Consider the following 15,580-nt stretch of genomic DNA (forward strand, 5'->3'; position numbering starts at 1 on the left):
TGGAGAACTTTCTATACACAAGCGGCAAGGCCAAAAACCAACACTAAATGTCTGTGACCTTCAATCCCTCAGGCGGCACTGCTTTAAAAACCAACATCACTGTGTAAAGGATCTTACGGTGTGGACTCGGGAACACTTCAGAAAACCATTGCCAGTTAACACAGTTCATCACTACATCTACAGTGGGTGAAATAAGCATTTGATCCACTGCCAATTTTGCAGGATTTCCCACCTACAAAGAATGGGGAGCCTCATTTACATTTGGTATTTAGAAATTCAAACAGTATGGTACTGTATGTGGAGTAGACAGTTCTCAGAAATAGATTGCCCGTGCACGGACATCAGTGAGGAAATCCAGCAAGACTCTAAATGCGTTGATGCTGGTCAAGTCTCTTACTGCAACACAAATCTGAATACGTACACATATGTCCATCTAGCTATGTTCACACTGACACTTAAGTAAGAGCGAGATTAATAAATGTGTTTTTAATTGTTTAGTGGTGTCATTACAATCACTCAGAAACATAAAATCTTTGTGGACTTTTAATTAATCAAAATACATTCAGTCGCCTTATTCTTAACTTTTGCAGGAAAGTATTTGTGTATTAAACAATAAAGTAAAAATTTCGCAATGAGACATTAATTTGAACTCCTGAAAAAATAAAGCAATTTGTTACGGTTCTCACATAAAAAAAAAAAAAGGTTAGTGAACTGTGTATGTTGTTAGGAAAGATGTTTTGATGAAGCAGAGTAACAAAAAAGTTAGCGATTTATTGTCCGCAGCATGTGTGTTGGTCACCACGCCCACCTTGCTGAGCTCCTGCCTCAGATGACTCCACTGCTCTGCGTAGATCTTTCGGAGCTGCTGCTTGTCTTGAATCAGAAGTGTCAGTTTGCTGATGGGACCAGCCAACAAATCCTCAGACCGCTTCTTCATCAGCTGACTGAGAGTCTCTGTCTGAGAGACCAGCACTCCCCATGACTGTCAGGGGGCAAAGGTCACATAGGCAAGAAGAATTAACCGCCCCGGCACAAACCTCTTTTTTCATCTACTTTTGGAACTGGATTTTTCTGCTTGTTAGTAGAATTTTTTTACTAAGACACAGAGGAAGAAATCTCACATTTCATTCACATCTGACCAAATTTCATATATGAGGGGAACATGTGATATGTTTATTTATTTATTTGTACATTGCACACAATATAGACGCCAGAATCAAACATTTTTGAAGATGTTCTGAGATGAGTTTAAGGATTGCACAGCTGTAGTGGAGGTATGTGTGCTCTATGTGCTTTCTCATGAGAAAACCAACATTTTAAGATGTAGAACCTATACTCAAAAGTTCAAAAAGAAAATGTCACATTTTCTGAGAGGTTTACTGAATTCCATTCACTTGTCATTTCCTGCTCTGCACACGGCCAAGTTTAGCAGAAGCAGAAGTCATTAATATTTACACTGACCTGTTCTAGTTTTTGAGAACTGATTCTGCTACTATGTGCTGGACTGTCCCTGCACAGCCTGCAGTGGGCTGTGGTAGACTCCTGCCTCTGTGTATCTGGTGCTTTGGGCTTGTTCTTGTGCTTCCATGATCAGAGCCTATGTGCTGTCCTTTAGGCTCTCCTTTTCTAGCTACTGATAGGACTTCTTTATGTCAGCCACTTACTCTGTCTATCGATGGTACAGTTGTGTTCAAAAGTTTACATACCCTGGAAGAAGTTTTGATTTTTGGCCATTTTTAAGAGAATATGAATGACAACACAAAACCTTTTTTTTTCCACTCGTGGTTGGTGGTTGGGTGAAGCCATTTATTGTCAAACAACTGTGTTTTCTCTTTTTAAATCAAAATGACAAGAGAACTACCCAAATGAACCTGATCAAAAGTTTACATACCCCTGTTCTTAATACCGTGTACTGCCCCCTTTAACATCAATGACAGCTTGGAGTCTTTTGTGGCAGTTGTGGACGAGGCTTTCTGGTGGTAAAGCTGCCACTGAATATGAATAGATCTAAACAATATGGTACTTTATGGTAAATCTGCATGGCGTAGACAGTTCTCAAAAACTGAGTGACTGTGCAAGAAGTAGAAGAGTGAGGAAAGCCACCAAGACACCCAGACAACCCAGAAGAAGTTATAGGCTTACGTGGCTATGATTGGAGAAATTATGCACAGTGCAAGCTTTGCATTTTGTATCACCAGTTATCCATCTTCATGATGAAGTGGTATAGAGGAGGATTTTCTTAAAAAGAAGACCTGAAAGTTTAGCTACAAATTGCCAGAAGGTACATCTGAGATGCAAGCCTGGATTTGATCTGTTTTAGTGAAAGAAAATCCTTCTCTGCTCTACTCCACTATGAAGCTAAGAGTAGTGATGCAAAATGCAAAGCTTGCACTGTGCACAATTTCTCCAATCACAGCCACATAAGCCTATAACTTCTCCTGGGTTGTCTGGGTGTCTTGGTGGCTTTCCTCACTCTTCTCCTTCTTCCACAATCACTCAGTTTTTGAGAACTGTCTACTCCATGCAGATTTACCATAAAGTGCCATACTGTTTGAATTTATTTGTAATTAATGTAAATAAAGTCCAAGACATATTCAGTGGCAGCTTTACCATCAGAGAGCCTCGTCCACAACTACCACAAAAGACTCCAAGCTGTCGTTGTTAAAGGGGCAATACACAGTATTAAGAACAAGGGTATGTAAACTTTGGATCAGGGTAATTTGGATAGTTCTCTTGTCATTTTGAGCACAACTGTACATCCCATGAAGGGACTTGGTCTTCATTGATAGCTCCTCCTCCTGTTTGTTATCACCATCTGTCTTCAGCTGTCTGAGGCATTCTTGTAGCACCTTATCTTGGGGGGGGGGTCTTTCTGATGAATGGTAGGGAATATGTATTGATGGCTCGGATTTTGCTCCTACCACTGAGCTGGCTTCTCAGTACCTGTCTTACCTGTCTTCAAATTTTGAAAGTTCCATGGACCTCTCCTATGAACTCTGATCTTTAGTTCTTTCCATGGATTTTCTATTGGATTCAAGTCAGGTGATTGGCTGGGTCATTTTCATTCTTTGAAACCAACAGAGAATTTCCTTGGCTGTGTGTTTGGGATTATTATCTTGCTGAAGTGTCCACCCTCATTTCATTTTATCATCCTAGTAGATGGTAGCAGATTTTTTTAATCAAGAATGTCTCAGTACATTTTTCCATTTATCCTTCCTTCAATTATATGAAGTTTGCCAGTGCTGTATGCTGAAAAACAGCCCCACACCATGACGTTCCCACCTCCAAACTTCACTGGTGGTGTGGTGTTTTTGGGGTGATGTGCAGTGCCATTTGACCTCCAAACATGGTGTGTATTATGGTATCCAAAGAATTCAAATTTGGTCTCATCTGACCAGACTATTTTCTCCCAGTATTTCACAGGATGGTTTAAATGTTGTGTAGAAAACTTTAAACAAGCTTTAACTGGCTCAAAACGATTATTCTCAGTAAGGTGGTCCACGAGCTGCCGTAAAACCACTTTTTCCAGAATTTTAGAGCAAAATGATAGATTTGTTATCTATCATTTTATCTATCTATGTTATCTATCATAGTTTTTCAATTCACTAGGGTCAAGATTGGATTTCTTAAGTAATGGTTTAATTACTGCAGATTTGAAACATTTAGGAACAGATCCAGAAGTTAATGAGAGATGAATAATTTCCAGCACAGTCAGCCCAAGAGTGGGCCACGACCACTTCAATAGTAGGGTGTAGTCGCTGGGTTAAGGCATGCTGGGATATGTTTAATCTAATGTCTTCTAGTTGAAATTGAATTTAACTGACTGGAATATTCATAAGTTTAGAAATCACTCTGCTTTGCAACACTAAGGTTGGGAAGATCTAGAGAGATCTTTGCTTTGAAACATCTCACGATGGGTAAAAGCAAAGACCTCTCAAGATCTTCATCAGGATTGTATCAGGACCAGGGCAGGACTGTTTTCTAAGTCAATGATCGATTTCAGCTGGTGTCTTGAGTTTCCTTGCCTTTTTTGCACCTCCTTTTCTTCAGGTGTTCTATACTTTTTCCTGGTGTTCTTTCACATTATTACACATAACATAATTTATGTACAACTGTGGTTTTATTTCTTTGTACGTGTGGGTTACTTGGGTTGGTACTGACATCTGGTGAAACTTACATGTCAGTAACAGCTTTAGAAATACATTGACTGAGAAAAATGGCGATATGCTCAATACTCATGTTACCCGCTGTATATACGCAGTGCCTTTTCCATTTCAAAGGGCTTTATAATGATGCCTCACATTCACGCTCTCTCTCTCACACACACACACACACACACACACACACACACACACACACACACACACACACACACACACACACACACACACACACACACACACACACACACATCAGGTGTCAGTGAGCTGCCATGCAAGGCTCTCAAGTGCACATCAGGAGAAACTTAGGAATTAAGAACCTTGTTTAAAGGCACTTAGTCATTTTCTGGTTGACAGGGATTAGAACCAAGAATCCAGAGGTGTATTGTGTCAAGAAAACCGGTGATAAAAGTAATTAATTATGTTAACAATATCACTTAGATTCGGTTTGTCCAATTACTTATAGGCTCTGAAAATGGGGTGGGGCTGTATTCAAGTGACTATAATTCCTAAACAGGTAATATAATATATTTTTAACCCTTTAAATTAATGTTTACACTCTACACTACTAGCAGATGAGAATCATTTAATTTAAACTCCATTGTGCCGTTGTACAGAGGCAATAATACAAAAAAATTAGATCATTGTCCATATACTTTGCTGTATTCACTACTTTTTTAAAATTTTGAATTCAAGATACTCTGATCTAAGAATTCACTGATTACCATAAATAATATGTTTAATAGTTGTAGAGATTTGAGAAGCAGCTGAATTCATTGTAGACATTTACTGAAGGTCACCTTGCTGAGCTGGCTAATGCGGTCCAATCCTGGACCAGGCTGAGGCCGATCCAGCCTTTCCACCATCACAGCCATCTGATGCAGCTGCACCGAAAACTCCCGCTCGCTCTTCGCTCGCTGACCCATCCACTTCTTCATGACCTCCATCAGGTGAAGTTCAGAGTCTATTAGGCGCATGACAGCCGCGTGAGCTTGGGGACAACGCAGGTCCTCTGCAAATCCCATCTCTCCACAATTCTGTTGTCAGCAGTAATTCCTGCAGAATCTCACTCTGCTCACCAGTGGGACTGAACATGAGCAGAGCTGTGATCTGATGAGGGTTTGCACTTCCCTGTGAGCAGAAAAACTGTACCTGCAGCACTTCCTCATGTCAGCCTGATGTGTGACCACACTTGTTTCAAGGACAAGTTTGATAACAGAGCAGCTCAAAAAAAAAAAATTATGCATCAGACACCAAAAATAACAATCAGTAAATTTTCCCACAGCGTAGAAAGGACTCACCCACACCCAATTAGAATCAATGATTATGAGAGTGACAGACTATTATTTGGCTGCGTGTCTCCAAATGTTCATTTTTTGGAGCAAATCAAGAAAATATCTCCAGGAAATATTGGTTAGAGGGTTAATGTAAAGGTTATATCAGTCAATCATTCGTAATCAAAAGCAACCTTGAAAGACACTATATAAATCCAAATTATTATTACTATTAAATGTTATGAACTTCTCATAATATCATAACATGTTAAAATGATGCCACAACTGTCTGAAAAACATTTTGTCAAGATATCTGAACAAACAAGGTATGCATCAACCCTCAGATAACTTTTTTTAAACAATGATCCATTTTGAATCATACTACCATAACAAAGCAAATATAACATAACAATAACTAGCTGATTACCCGTCCCAGGGTGGGTTTGATTCAGACACTGAAATAAAAACTTCATCTTCACCATCAAAGCTATCACCTCTCACTTATACCAGATAAGTCCCAGATTCCCTTCCCACTTGGGGCTTTTCTGTATGGATGTGTGGCCAGCTTTTGTCTCCTCTTGTGTGTTGTCTTTTTTCCCTCCAGATGGCGTACTGCAAAGCCGAGGAACACCTGCTGCTCATCATCTACTCGCACTTGACGCTCATAAGCATCAGGTGTGGGTTGCTTAAACCCTGGCTTTGGGCTCAGACACTGCCAGATTCTGATTCTCCATGTTCGTTACATCGTCATTCCTGCCACTTCCATACGCTCTGACATCTGAGCTTTCCACAGCTCATCTCAAGGAAACCTGGCCTCTCTATTTTCCGCAGTAGAGTACTTTGACCTTTCTGTGTTTCCAGTCACCTTCCACGCTGCTACATCACGTTGGAACTCATCTGCTCTCAGCCTCAGAGCACACTGGTCTGCCATGTTCAGCTAAGTTCCTGCATGACTCTGAGTTGGTGAGATTCCGCTCTCACCCTGCTCCTGTTTGTGACTGTGCATGACCAAGAACTGTATGAACTCTGATGCTGAACTGTTAAGAACTTTCCAAGTTGTTTCTGGACCAAAGTCCTGCTTAATTGGAACTGCGTCATAAGATGCGCAACATCTGACTTCTGAAGATAATTTGTGAACTGGAAACCTTATTTCCTAGAAAGTGAACTTTATTCCTGGACCTGTGAACATTCCTGTTTTAAGCCTTCAGGGAACTGTTTTATTATTTATGGCTTCCAACGTTACGAGTGCAATCACTCACTGCTGTTGTCCTCGTCCATCCCATCCGACTCTGGTTCCAGCTCCATATACTCCAGGACTCCAGCTCGTTATCTAACTTTCAAGTCTGGCTCGGGTTCACCTGCAGCTCCCTAATTTCCACCACTACAAGTGGGTCATCTCTTCACTCTGCAGGCATCCCCAGCGCAGCACCTGTTTATTTATTGTAAATAAATGTTTTCATTCACAACCAGTTCTCTTCCTTGCTCCCAGGGTTCGGTCCTATCTTGACCTCTAACCACAATTGTGTAGAGTTTGTATGTTCGTGTGTGTTTGCGTGAGTTCCCTCCAGGTGCTCTGGCTTCCTCCCACATCCAAAGACATGCAGGTTAGGCGAAATGGAAACTTTATGCGTGTGGGCGTGAATGTGTTTGTTTGTCTATATGTGCCCCTGCAACAAACTAGTGTCCTGTCTAAGGTGTACCCTGCCTCATGCCCTATGACTGCTGGGGCAGGCTCCAGCACCCCTCCCTGTGACCCTTAATTACAGTAAGTGGATATAGAAAATAGATGGATTATGTGAGCGATGTGCACTTGCTCAGCTGTTCCTAGTGAAATATATATCATATCTAATGGGTTCATATACAACCCCCAATTCCAGTAAAGTTGGGACATTGTGTAAAATGTAAATAAAAACAGAATACAATGACTTGAAAATCCTCTTCAACCCATATTCAATTGAATACACCACAAAGACAAGATATTTAATGTTCAAACTGATAGACTTTGTTGTTTTTGTGCAAATATTTGCTCATTTTTAAATGGATGTCTGCAACACATTTCAAATAAGTTGGGACGGGGCAACAAAAGACTGGGAAAGTTGAGGAATGCTCAAAGAACACCTAACTGGAAACAGATGAGTGTCATGTTTGGGTATAAAAGGAGCATCCCCAAAAGGCTCAGCCGTTCACAAGCAAAAATGGGGGGAGGATCACCATTTTGTGAACAACTGCGTGAAAAAACAGTCCAACAGTTTAAGAAAAATGTTTCTTAATGTTCAATTGCAAGGAATTTAGGGATTCCATCATCTACAGTCCATAATATAATCAGAAGATTCAGAGAATTTGGAGAACTTTCTACACACAAGCGGCAAGGCCAAAAACCAACACTGAATGTCTGTGACCTTCAATCCCTCAGGCGGCACTGCTTTAAAAACCAACATCACTGTGTAAAGGATCTTACGGTGTGGACTCAGGAACACTTCAGAAAACCATTGCCAGTTAACACAGTTCATCACTACATCTACAGTGGGTGAAATAAGCATTTGATCCACTGCCAATTTTGCAGGATTTCCCACCTACAAAGAATGGGGAGGTCTGTAATTTTTATCGTAGATACACTTCAACTGTGAGACAGAATCTAAAAAAAAAAAAAAAAAAAAAAAAAATCCAGAAAATCACATTGTATGATTTTTAAATAATTAATTTGCCTGGGTCTGGGCGGCTTTGCTTGAGCTGCTGCCCCCGCGACCCGACTCCGGATAAAGCGGTAGAAAATGGATGGATGGATGGAATAATGCATTGCATTTTATTGCATGAAATAAGTATTTGATCCCCTATCAACAGGCAAGAATTCTGGCTCTCATAGACCTGTTAATTTTTCTTTAAGAAACCCTCCTATTCTGCACTCTTTACCTGTATTAATTGCACCTGTTTGAACTTGTTACCTGTATAAAATACACCTGTGCACACACTCAATCACACTCCAACCTGTCCACCATAGCCAAGACAAAAGAGCTGTCTAAGGACACCAGGGAGGGGAGGTGATGGTCTAGTGGTTAAGGTGTTGGGCTTGAGACCAGAAGATCCTGGGTTCAAATCCCCACTTGACTGGAAAATCACTAAGGGCCCTCGGGCAAGGTCTTTAATCCCCTATTGCTCCCGGTGTGTAGTGAGCGCCTTGTATGGCAGCACCCTGACATCGGGGTGAATGTGAGGCATAATTGTAAAGCGCTTTGAGCGTCTGATGCAGATGGAAAAGCACTATATAAATGCAGTCCATTTACCATTTACCAGGGACAAAACTGTAGACCTGCACAAGGCAACAGGCAAGCAGCTTGGTGAGAAGACAACTGTTATGATTATTTATTTGAAAGTGGAAGAAACACAAGATGACAGTCAATCTCCCTCAGTCTAGGATTCCATGCAAGATCTCACTTTGTGGGGTAAGGATGATTCTGAGAAAGCTCAGAACTACACAGGAGGACCTGGTCAATGACATGAAGACAGCTGGCACCACAGTCAAAGATTACATTTAGTAACACACTATGCCGTCATGGTTTAAAATCCTGCAGGGCAGCAAGGTCCCCCTGCTCAAGCCAGCACATGTCCAGGCCCATTTGAAGTTCACCAGTGACCATCTGGATGATCCAGAGGAGGCATGGGAGAAGGTCATGTGGTCAGATGACACCAAAATAGAGCTTTTTGGAATTAACTCCACTTGCCATGTTTAGAGGATGAGGACAACCCCAAGAAAACCATCCCAACCGTGAAGCACAGGGGTGGAATCATACTCAACTTCACTGGAATTGGGGTTGCAAAAATAGGAATCATTTTAGAGTTTATTTTTTAGAGTTCTGTGTCATATAAGACTCAAGTGTTTTATTTGTAGGTCTCATATTTATATGGTGCAGCCACAGGCTGTGGAAAACGGAAGCGCTGTAGGACAAGACCTCTCTAAGAATGGGGGTGATGAGATGAGGCTCAAGAAAGGCCAGTGTCAGTTTTCTGGATGATATAATGAAGCTAGTGAAACGTGGTATTTGTCAATCATTTTACCAAATGATTGACTTCTGGGTGACCTAACCAGGGCAACTGTAGCATCCACCAAAGTCTCTGTGCCACATTTGGTCAAGAGCACATTGAAAATCAAATTCCTGGTCCTTTGCCAAAATTAATTTTATAAAGTTGGTGTTTAGGAAGCCATGCAATAGACTGGCATCTTGTCCAGGGTGTACTCTGTTTGCCCAGTAACCCCCCCCCCACACACACACACATCCTTAAGTAGGGGATTACTGTGTAGAGAAAATTAAAGAACTGGGTGTAGGGTTTGGCATCATCGACAGTAGTCGACCAAAGTGCTGTAGAGACGTGGGCACCAGGTTACGCCCAATAATAAGATTAAATAATAACATTACAGCAATCGGTAAATACAATAACACAAAGTGTGCATTTGCTCATTTAGAAAATGCCAGGGAGAAGAATTTTTTTTTTAGTAAGGATTTAAAAGTCTCTGTTCCAAAGCATGGGGGCAGCCGCCGCTGAGTCAATAACACACCTTTGGATAATTTGACTTTGCTGAGTAATTCCGGAACCCACCTCTAGGTGTGCCAGATTTGGTGGACATCAGAGTCCCCTGGGCGCCACCCAGTCGCCCTCAATTTTGACCTTTGACCCTAATGACATTGACCCTATTGCTTGGCCTTTGGTAAATCTGACTTCATCTGGGGAGTTCCAGGAACCACCCACATATGTGTGCCACATCTGTGGACATGGGGGTGCGGATCGAAAAGGGGAGGGGAAAAAAGAAAATCAAAATTTTTACCTTTGACCCAATCACCTTTGCTAAAACAATCCTTTAAGGATAATTTTGAGCCTGACCTTTAACCACATACCAAATTTGGTGTAACTCTAGCCAAAGAGCTGGGAGGACAAGGGAAGCAAATAAATGTTTCTCAAAATTATACGATCCGTTTACGTACATTTCCATAAATGTTTTTCATTGCTACAGTCATTTAAATGAATTACCTCAAGTATCAAAATGTAAAGAAAAACAACTGAACAGGTTATTCGAAGAGAGCAGCCTCTTGGATTTTACCATCTCCGCAGTGACAAGTTAAAACCTTCTTGTTATATAAACACTCCATCCACTTTCCAAAGTGCTGACAGCTTCCCCTCCTGTTCCTCAGCACAGCGCAAACAGTCTCACTTCATTACTTGTATTTATGACTTTGTTTGTGTTGAGGGCAAACCCTCTGCTGTAAACTCACAGCCTTAATTATAACAGCCGTATATCATGGCGGTGAAGGTCTGAGGGTGGAAGATGCAGAAATCCTCAGGAGACTGTTTTTACAGGCCATGTTACTATAAAGTATTGGCTGTAACTCACGCTGCGCCGGCTGCTTAGCGTCTCCAAGTCTGCGCTATGTCATCGTTAAGCTTGACTAAATATTTGATCTTTCACGCCAAGTCTCCCTGTGCCATCACGCTAACGGCATCATTTATGTTAATGAAATCATTTTGCCATAATTGCATTTCTCCCGCTTCAAACCACATTATCATGAAGACACATTTAGTGCATTTAAGGGGAGGGGAGACAAAAAAAGACACTTTGAAATTTGCATAGATCTTTATTTTTTAGTAGAATCTGTAATTGACATCAATTAAATAAAAGGAAAAAACCCAAGAGCAAAAATCTTTAAATTACAAGAAAATTACACTGCACCGTTCATATAAAAATAGGCCTTATTTTAGAGTTTTGTCCCATGTAAGATAGTCATTCATGTACATTATTCATAAGTCAGAATTCTGTAAGGTACTGTGTGCAGCCACAGGCCGGGAACCTCTTCAGAGGTGGGAGGAGGTCAACAGAGTAGTGTGAGGCTGCTGAACTAACCCCCCCCACCACCACCACAACCACAACCACCCTCACCCCACCCCAACAAAGTGTTTCATTTATGCTTAAAAGCATGTGCACACATGCACGCAAACACGCACGCAGACCAGCCCTTAAGTTAATGGTGATACATTCGACCCCCTCCCTCCACAGCACGGCATCACTGCAGATCTCAGGTCTTTAAAGGCAGAAATGACAGAACGATGTCAACAAAACACAAAGTCGCACTTGATGGATTATGACAGCGCGCCCCAACGCTAGACAGCTTTAAAATGATTGTCTTTGGTTCTGCCAAAGATATTGCTCCTATTATCTCCTAACGTCACACTAATCATTTCTGATTACAGCCTGAGCCAAGATTGAAACAACACCAAGTGAAATAATACAGTAATAAAAAAACGGGCAAATTCTTTTTTGATTTTTTAATATGCATTGTATGCTTTTGTTTAGGTTTTTTTTTTAACATTAAAACATTGCCAGATTTTAGTGAAGAAGTAGTTGTGCAATTCTGAACTACTTTTTGGTACAATTAGAGAAGCTCTTCTTGTTTTTTGTAAGTGTCTTTTTCATCGCATGCTTTCAGCAACACGAGCGCGGGAATGGATTTACAGCAGCTTGTGAGCGCACTCTGTGGAAGCACGAGCTACTTAATGCTGCCTGCATTCATGTTGTTGTCAAAGTGAAACACTTGAATGCACAGGCCTCGGAGTTCATCACATGAAAGTTTTTTTTTCCTTTTTCTAGGCTGTAGTGAAAATAACATCAAAGAAAAATGAATAAATCATTTGTGTGTATATATATATATATATATATATATATATATATATATATATATATATACACACACACACACACACTCGAGAGGGCAGAGAACTTGTCAAAACACACAAATCGTTTCACTTCATGAGTAACTGCATTATAATTCCTGATGCTGTTGAGAACAGATGCACAATGCATCATTTTGGCTGCTTAAAGCTGGCAATCCAATCTGCATCTAAATGATTACAAGTCCTGCATCACCGTTGTTTGCAGGAACTCTATTCTGAGCAATCAGAGCTGAAGGAAGCAGTTTGTGGAAGTAATTCTAGTGGCAATTAGCACAGTAGCTGCTGCAGGATGCACACTCCACACAGCTCGGGAAAGTGGAGATTTTTTTTTGGCTCACAGCTGACACTGTGGCATCTGTGGTTTTGCCATCTTCATCAAACTGGGGCAAATCAAAACCTAACTGTCAGCAGCCACTAACGTATGTCATAAAAAGCTGCTGCAACTGATAGTGTTACTTCTCAGGCTGATTTACAATCCAGCTGAGTGCTTCCCGTCTGAAACAGTTCGACAGAACAAAGGTGCGGCACTGGCCATCTGAGATAAATTTGGCTGCTCCGGGCAGGGTTCGAGTGCGCTCACATGCTTCGTGCTCACGGCTCTTTTGAACTGGCTTTCTGACTGTTGGTAATTAATTCCTGCTTCATATAACTCGTGCTGAATAAACATATAACCTCTCACTCATTTGGGAAAAGGAAAAAAGAATGCTAATAAAAAAGTAAAATTTTTCTTCATTTCTTTTTTTTCATGAAATCCACCACCAAGGGAGCTATCAAACACAAGTGCTTAAATTACAAATTAACTTGTGTGTGTGTGTGTGTGTGTGCTTGTGAACGTGTGTGATTGTCAGTGACAGAAACTCAAAAACAAAGAAGGCCTTAACTCAATAAAATAAGCCCAAGACGAAAGAAGAAAAATGCCCACAACAGTTTCAAGTTGGCAGCATTTGTTTAGCATTTAAACGGCAGCCAACATTATCTATGGACAAGCCTTTCACCAATCCTATTTTTAATAAAAAAGCTCTTAAAGTGTAGCCGTGTCAGACCTAAAGGCAATGATTTGACAAAGAGGCATTTCGGGAAACCAGAATTTACACAGCAGTTCTGCAGTTCCATTAAATATCTGTTCTTTAAATCTATCACAAGTTTTCATTTCTGACCTTTACGATCAATGATCCTGAACAATGGAACTGATGACATATGAAACCTCACTGAATAGAATGAGAGGTAGATAAAAGGACGAGCAGCTGCAGTTTTGTATGCATGTCATCGCCATGACACCCTCTCAGCAAACCCTAACGTTCGCACTGAAAATTTCATTTTACGGTAAAAAGAAGGAGAAAAAAGAAAAACAAAACATGTGACCTCATATTTTGGATTCCAAATGGAACAGAAAGTTCAATAAAATCATAAGATGTATATTTAAGATGAGAAGGCCAGAAGCAAAAAAATTTTTTTAAAAACAACCTTGCCTAAAGGTATGATTAAAATCTCTTAGAATAAATAGCTGCTCTAGTATCATTCAGAATATAATCAAACGGAAAGCACACTGAGTTCATCTGAAATTCAGATGAGATGAGCAGAGCGAGCACAGATGAGATGTGAATTCTCAAAGCGAGATTCCTAAAAAAACAACAAAAACCCAACATTGTGGACAATGAGATGAAGTATGGAAAGAAACCTTCACTTCCCAACGGTATCAACATCATACATGATGTAACGCAGGGGTTACAGTCGCACATTCCCAGAGCTGCCGAGCGACTACGACGCACGTTTGTAGTCTGAATGTGGCTGGAAAAAAATAGAAAGCCTTCATGTAGTATCGCTGTCAATCACAGCTGACTCAGTACTTGCCAGCTGCTTCGATAAAAGCGTGCACTCTCCCCAGTCGTATTGTTATAGGTCCGACGCGCACCTCTGCTGCTCCTCGCAGCCCCGGAACGCCAGCACATCTGATACAATTAAGGCACAATCCCTCCAGGGGGACGGTGCCTCAGAGTTGATGTAGTAGTATGTGGTAAATCAATGTTTCCTTCCATTTTATTATATTTTATGCCCCTCCCTGTGATGTGCCCGGAAGTTAATTGGAGCATTTATGCAGCTTCATGTTATTCTTCAAAGCAAAATAACTTCCAGAATTGCAAAATCGCTGAGAATGCTCTGATTTACAATCTACGATTTTACTGTTATTTAAATTTTAATTACTTCCTAATTGACATTCTGGGCGTAACAGATTTAACTTTTGTCAGATTTGTTCGCTCACATACACTCTGATAAATGTAGTTGGACACAAAAATATGTCCACAAATTTAACAATCTCATCTGGCTACTGCACTGAGACTGATAGGGAAAGTAAAGAGCAAGAACTCGGATAATAATCAATTGTTTACTGTAAGAAAACAAAAGGAGGTGGAGTTGGGAGGACACGAGGATCTGCACAGACACTGTTAGTTATTGAGGGAGAGAGGAGAGACAGGAGGGAAGGGAAGGGGAAGAAGCCACTTTAACAGAAATGCGCCCAAGTGTGAACAGAACGTGTTTTGGCCTTCTCAAGATCTGGGACAGCAGCTTCCCATCAGTTCTCCCACAATGGAGAGGAAGACGAGATCCTCAAGAGAGAACCCAGTAAGACTGAAGATGATGAGAAACAAAAGCGGAAAGAAAAGAATAAAAGGAAGGCGACCCTGATTGTGAGACACATGGGTATGAGAGGATGTTAAAAGCAGGAGAGAAAGGGGTTTTTGGAGAGGTATTAAAGAGCACTTTGTGTTTTGATAAAAGCAGTCCTTTCATTGTGGACATCAAACTCTTCGTTTTCAGAGTCTGTGTTTATCCCTTCATCACCCCACACTGTCGGAATTCCACGGTATGACACCACCCTGTTCCCTCCAAAGCCAAAGTTTCCCCCGAGGCCGCCGCTAGCCTCCAAAGACGGCAGCTTGATGAGCGCGCCGGAGCGCAGCTGCAGCAGCAGGAAGATGCCAGCGAAGGTGGCGATGATGGCCATGCAGCTGAGCACGGCGACAGTCACGGGCAGCTGAGAGCTGAACAGGTCCTGCTTTTCCCCTGCTCCCTGGCTCACCATGAAGATGTCGGGAGATTTGCGCATGATCTGGTTGCGTTGGCACGTGCCAGACATGGGGTCCAGGTCGCTGTGGGGGGGGCAGGACAAGCAGGACCGTGAGCTGACGCTGCTGCAGGTCAGGCAGGGCGGTGAGCAAGGCAGGCAGGCGAGGACAGAGGCTGGCTCCACAAAGTTCCCCACCGTGTAGTTGAGGGGCTGGGAACCGACAGCGTAGCCCTCTGGACATTTTGTCACGCACACCTGGTGGTGGAGGTAGAAGCCGACGTTGCACTCTGCAAGACACAGAAGGAGGCCGGACAAAATAAGCCTGCAGTCTGTCTCCTGTTCTCACAGATCAGAGAGGACGT

General features: G+C 41.6%; 2 protein-coding genes across 4 annotated transcripts in view; both read right to left on the reverse strand.

The window, feature by feature from the left end:
• The window catches only part of fes (FES proto-oncogene, tyrosine kinase), a 64,164-nt gene extending 58,899 nt beyond the window's left edge, over window positions 1-5,265 (reverse strand). Inside the window, exons 1-2 of one of the 2 annotated variants that reach the window (XM_034189398.1) lie at window positions 4,961-5,265; window positions 809-982 (exon numbers count right to left, since the gene is read on the reverse strand). In XM_034189398.1, the coding sequence (XP_034045289.1) occupies window positions 809-982; window positions 4,961-5,185 (399 nt within the window). In that variant the 5' untranslated portion in view covers window positions 5,186-5,265. The remainder of the gene's footprint in view (window positions 1-808; window positions 983-4,960) is intronic. The other variant, XM_034189399.1, reaches the window with a different exon arrangement.
• Window positions 5,266-11,743: 6,478 nt separating this feature from the next.
• The window catches only part of LOC117527193 (furin-1-like), a 272,765-nt gene continuing 268,928 nt past the window's right edge, over window positions 11,744-15,580 (reverse strand). For both annotated transcript variants that reach the window (XM_034189406.1, XM_034189413.1), the window contains exon 16: window positions 11,744-15,505. In XM_034189406.1, the coding sequence (XP_034045297.1) occupies window positions 14,901-15,505 (605 nt within the window). In that variant the 3' untranslated portion in view covers window positions 11,744-14,900. The remainder of the gene's footprint in view (window positions 15,506-15,580) is intronic.

Source organism: Thalassophryne amazonica, chromosome 2 (assembly GCF_902500255.1).
Source record: "Thalassophryne amazonica chromosome 2, fThaAma1.1, whole genome shotgun sequence".
NCBI classification, from domain to species: Eukaryota; Metazoa; Chordata; class Actinopteri; order Batrachoidiformes; family Batrachoididae; genus Thalassophryne; species Thalassophryne amazonica.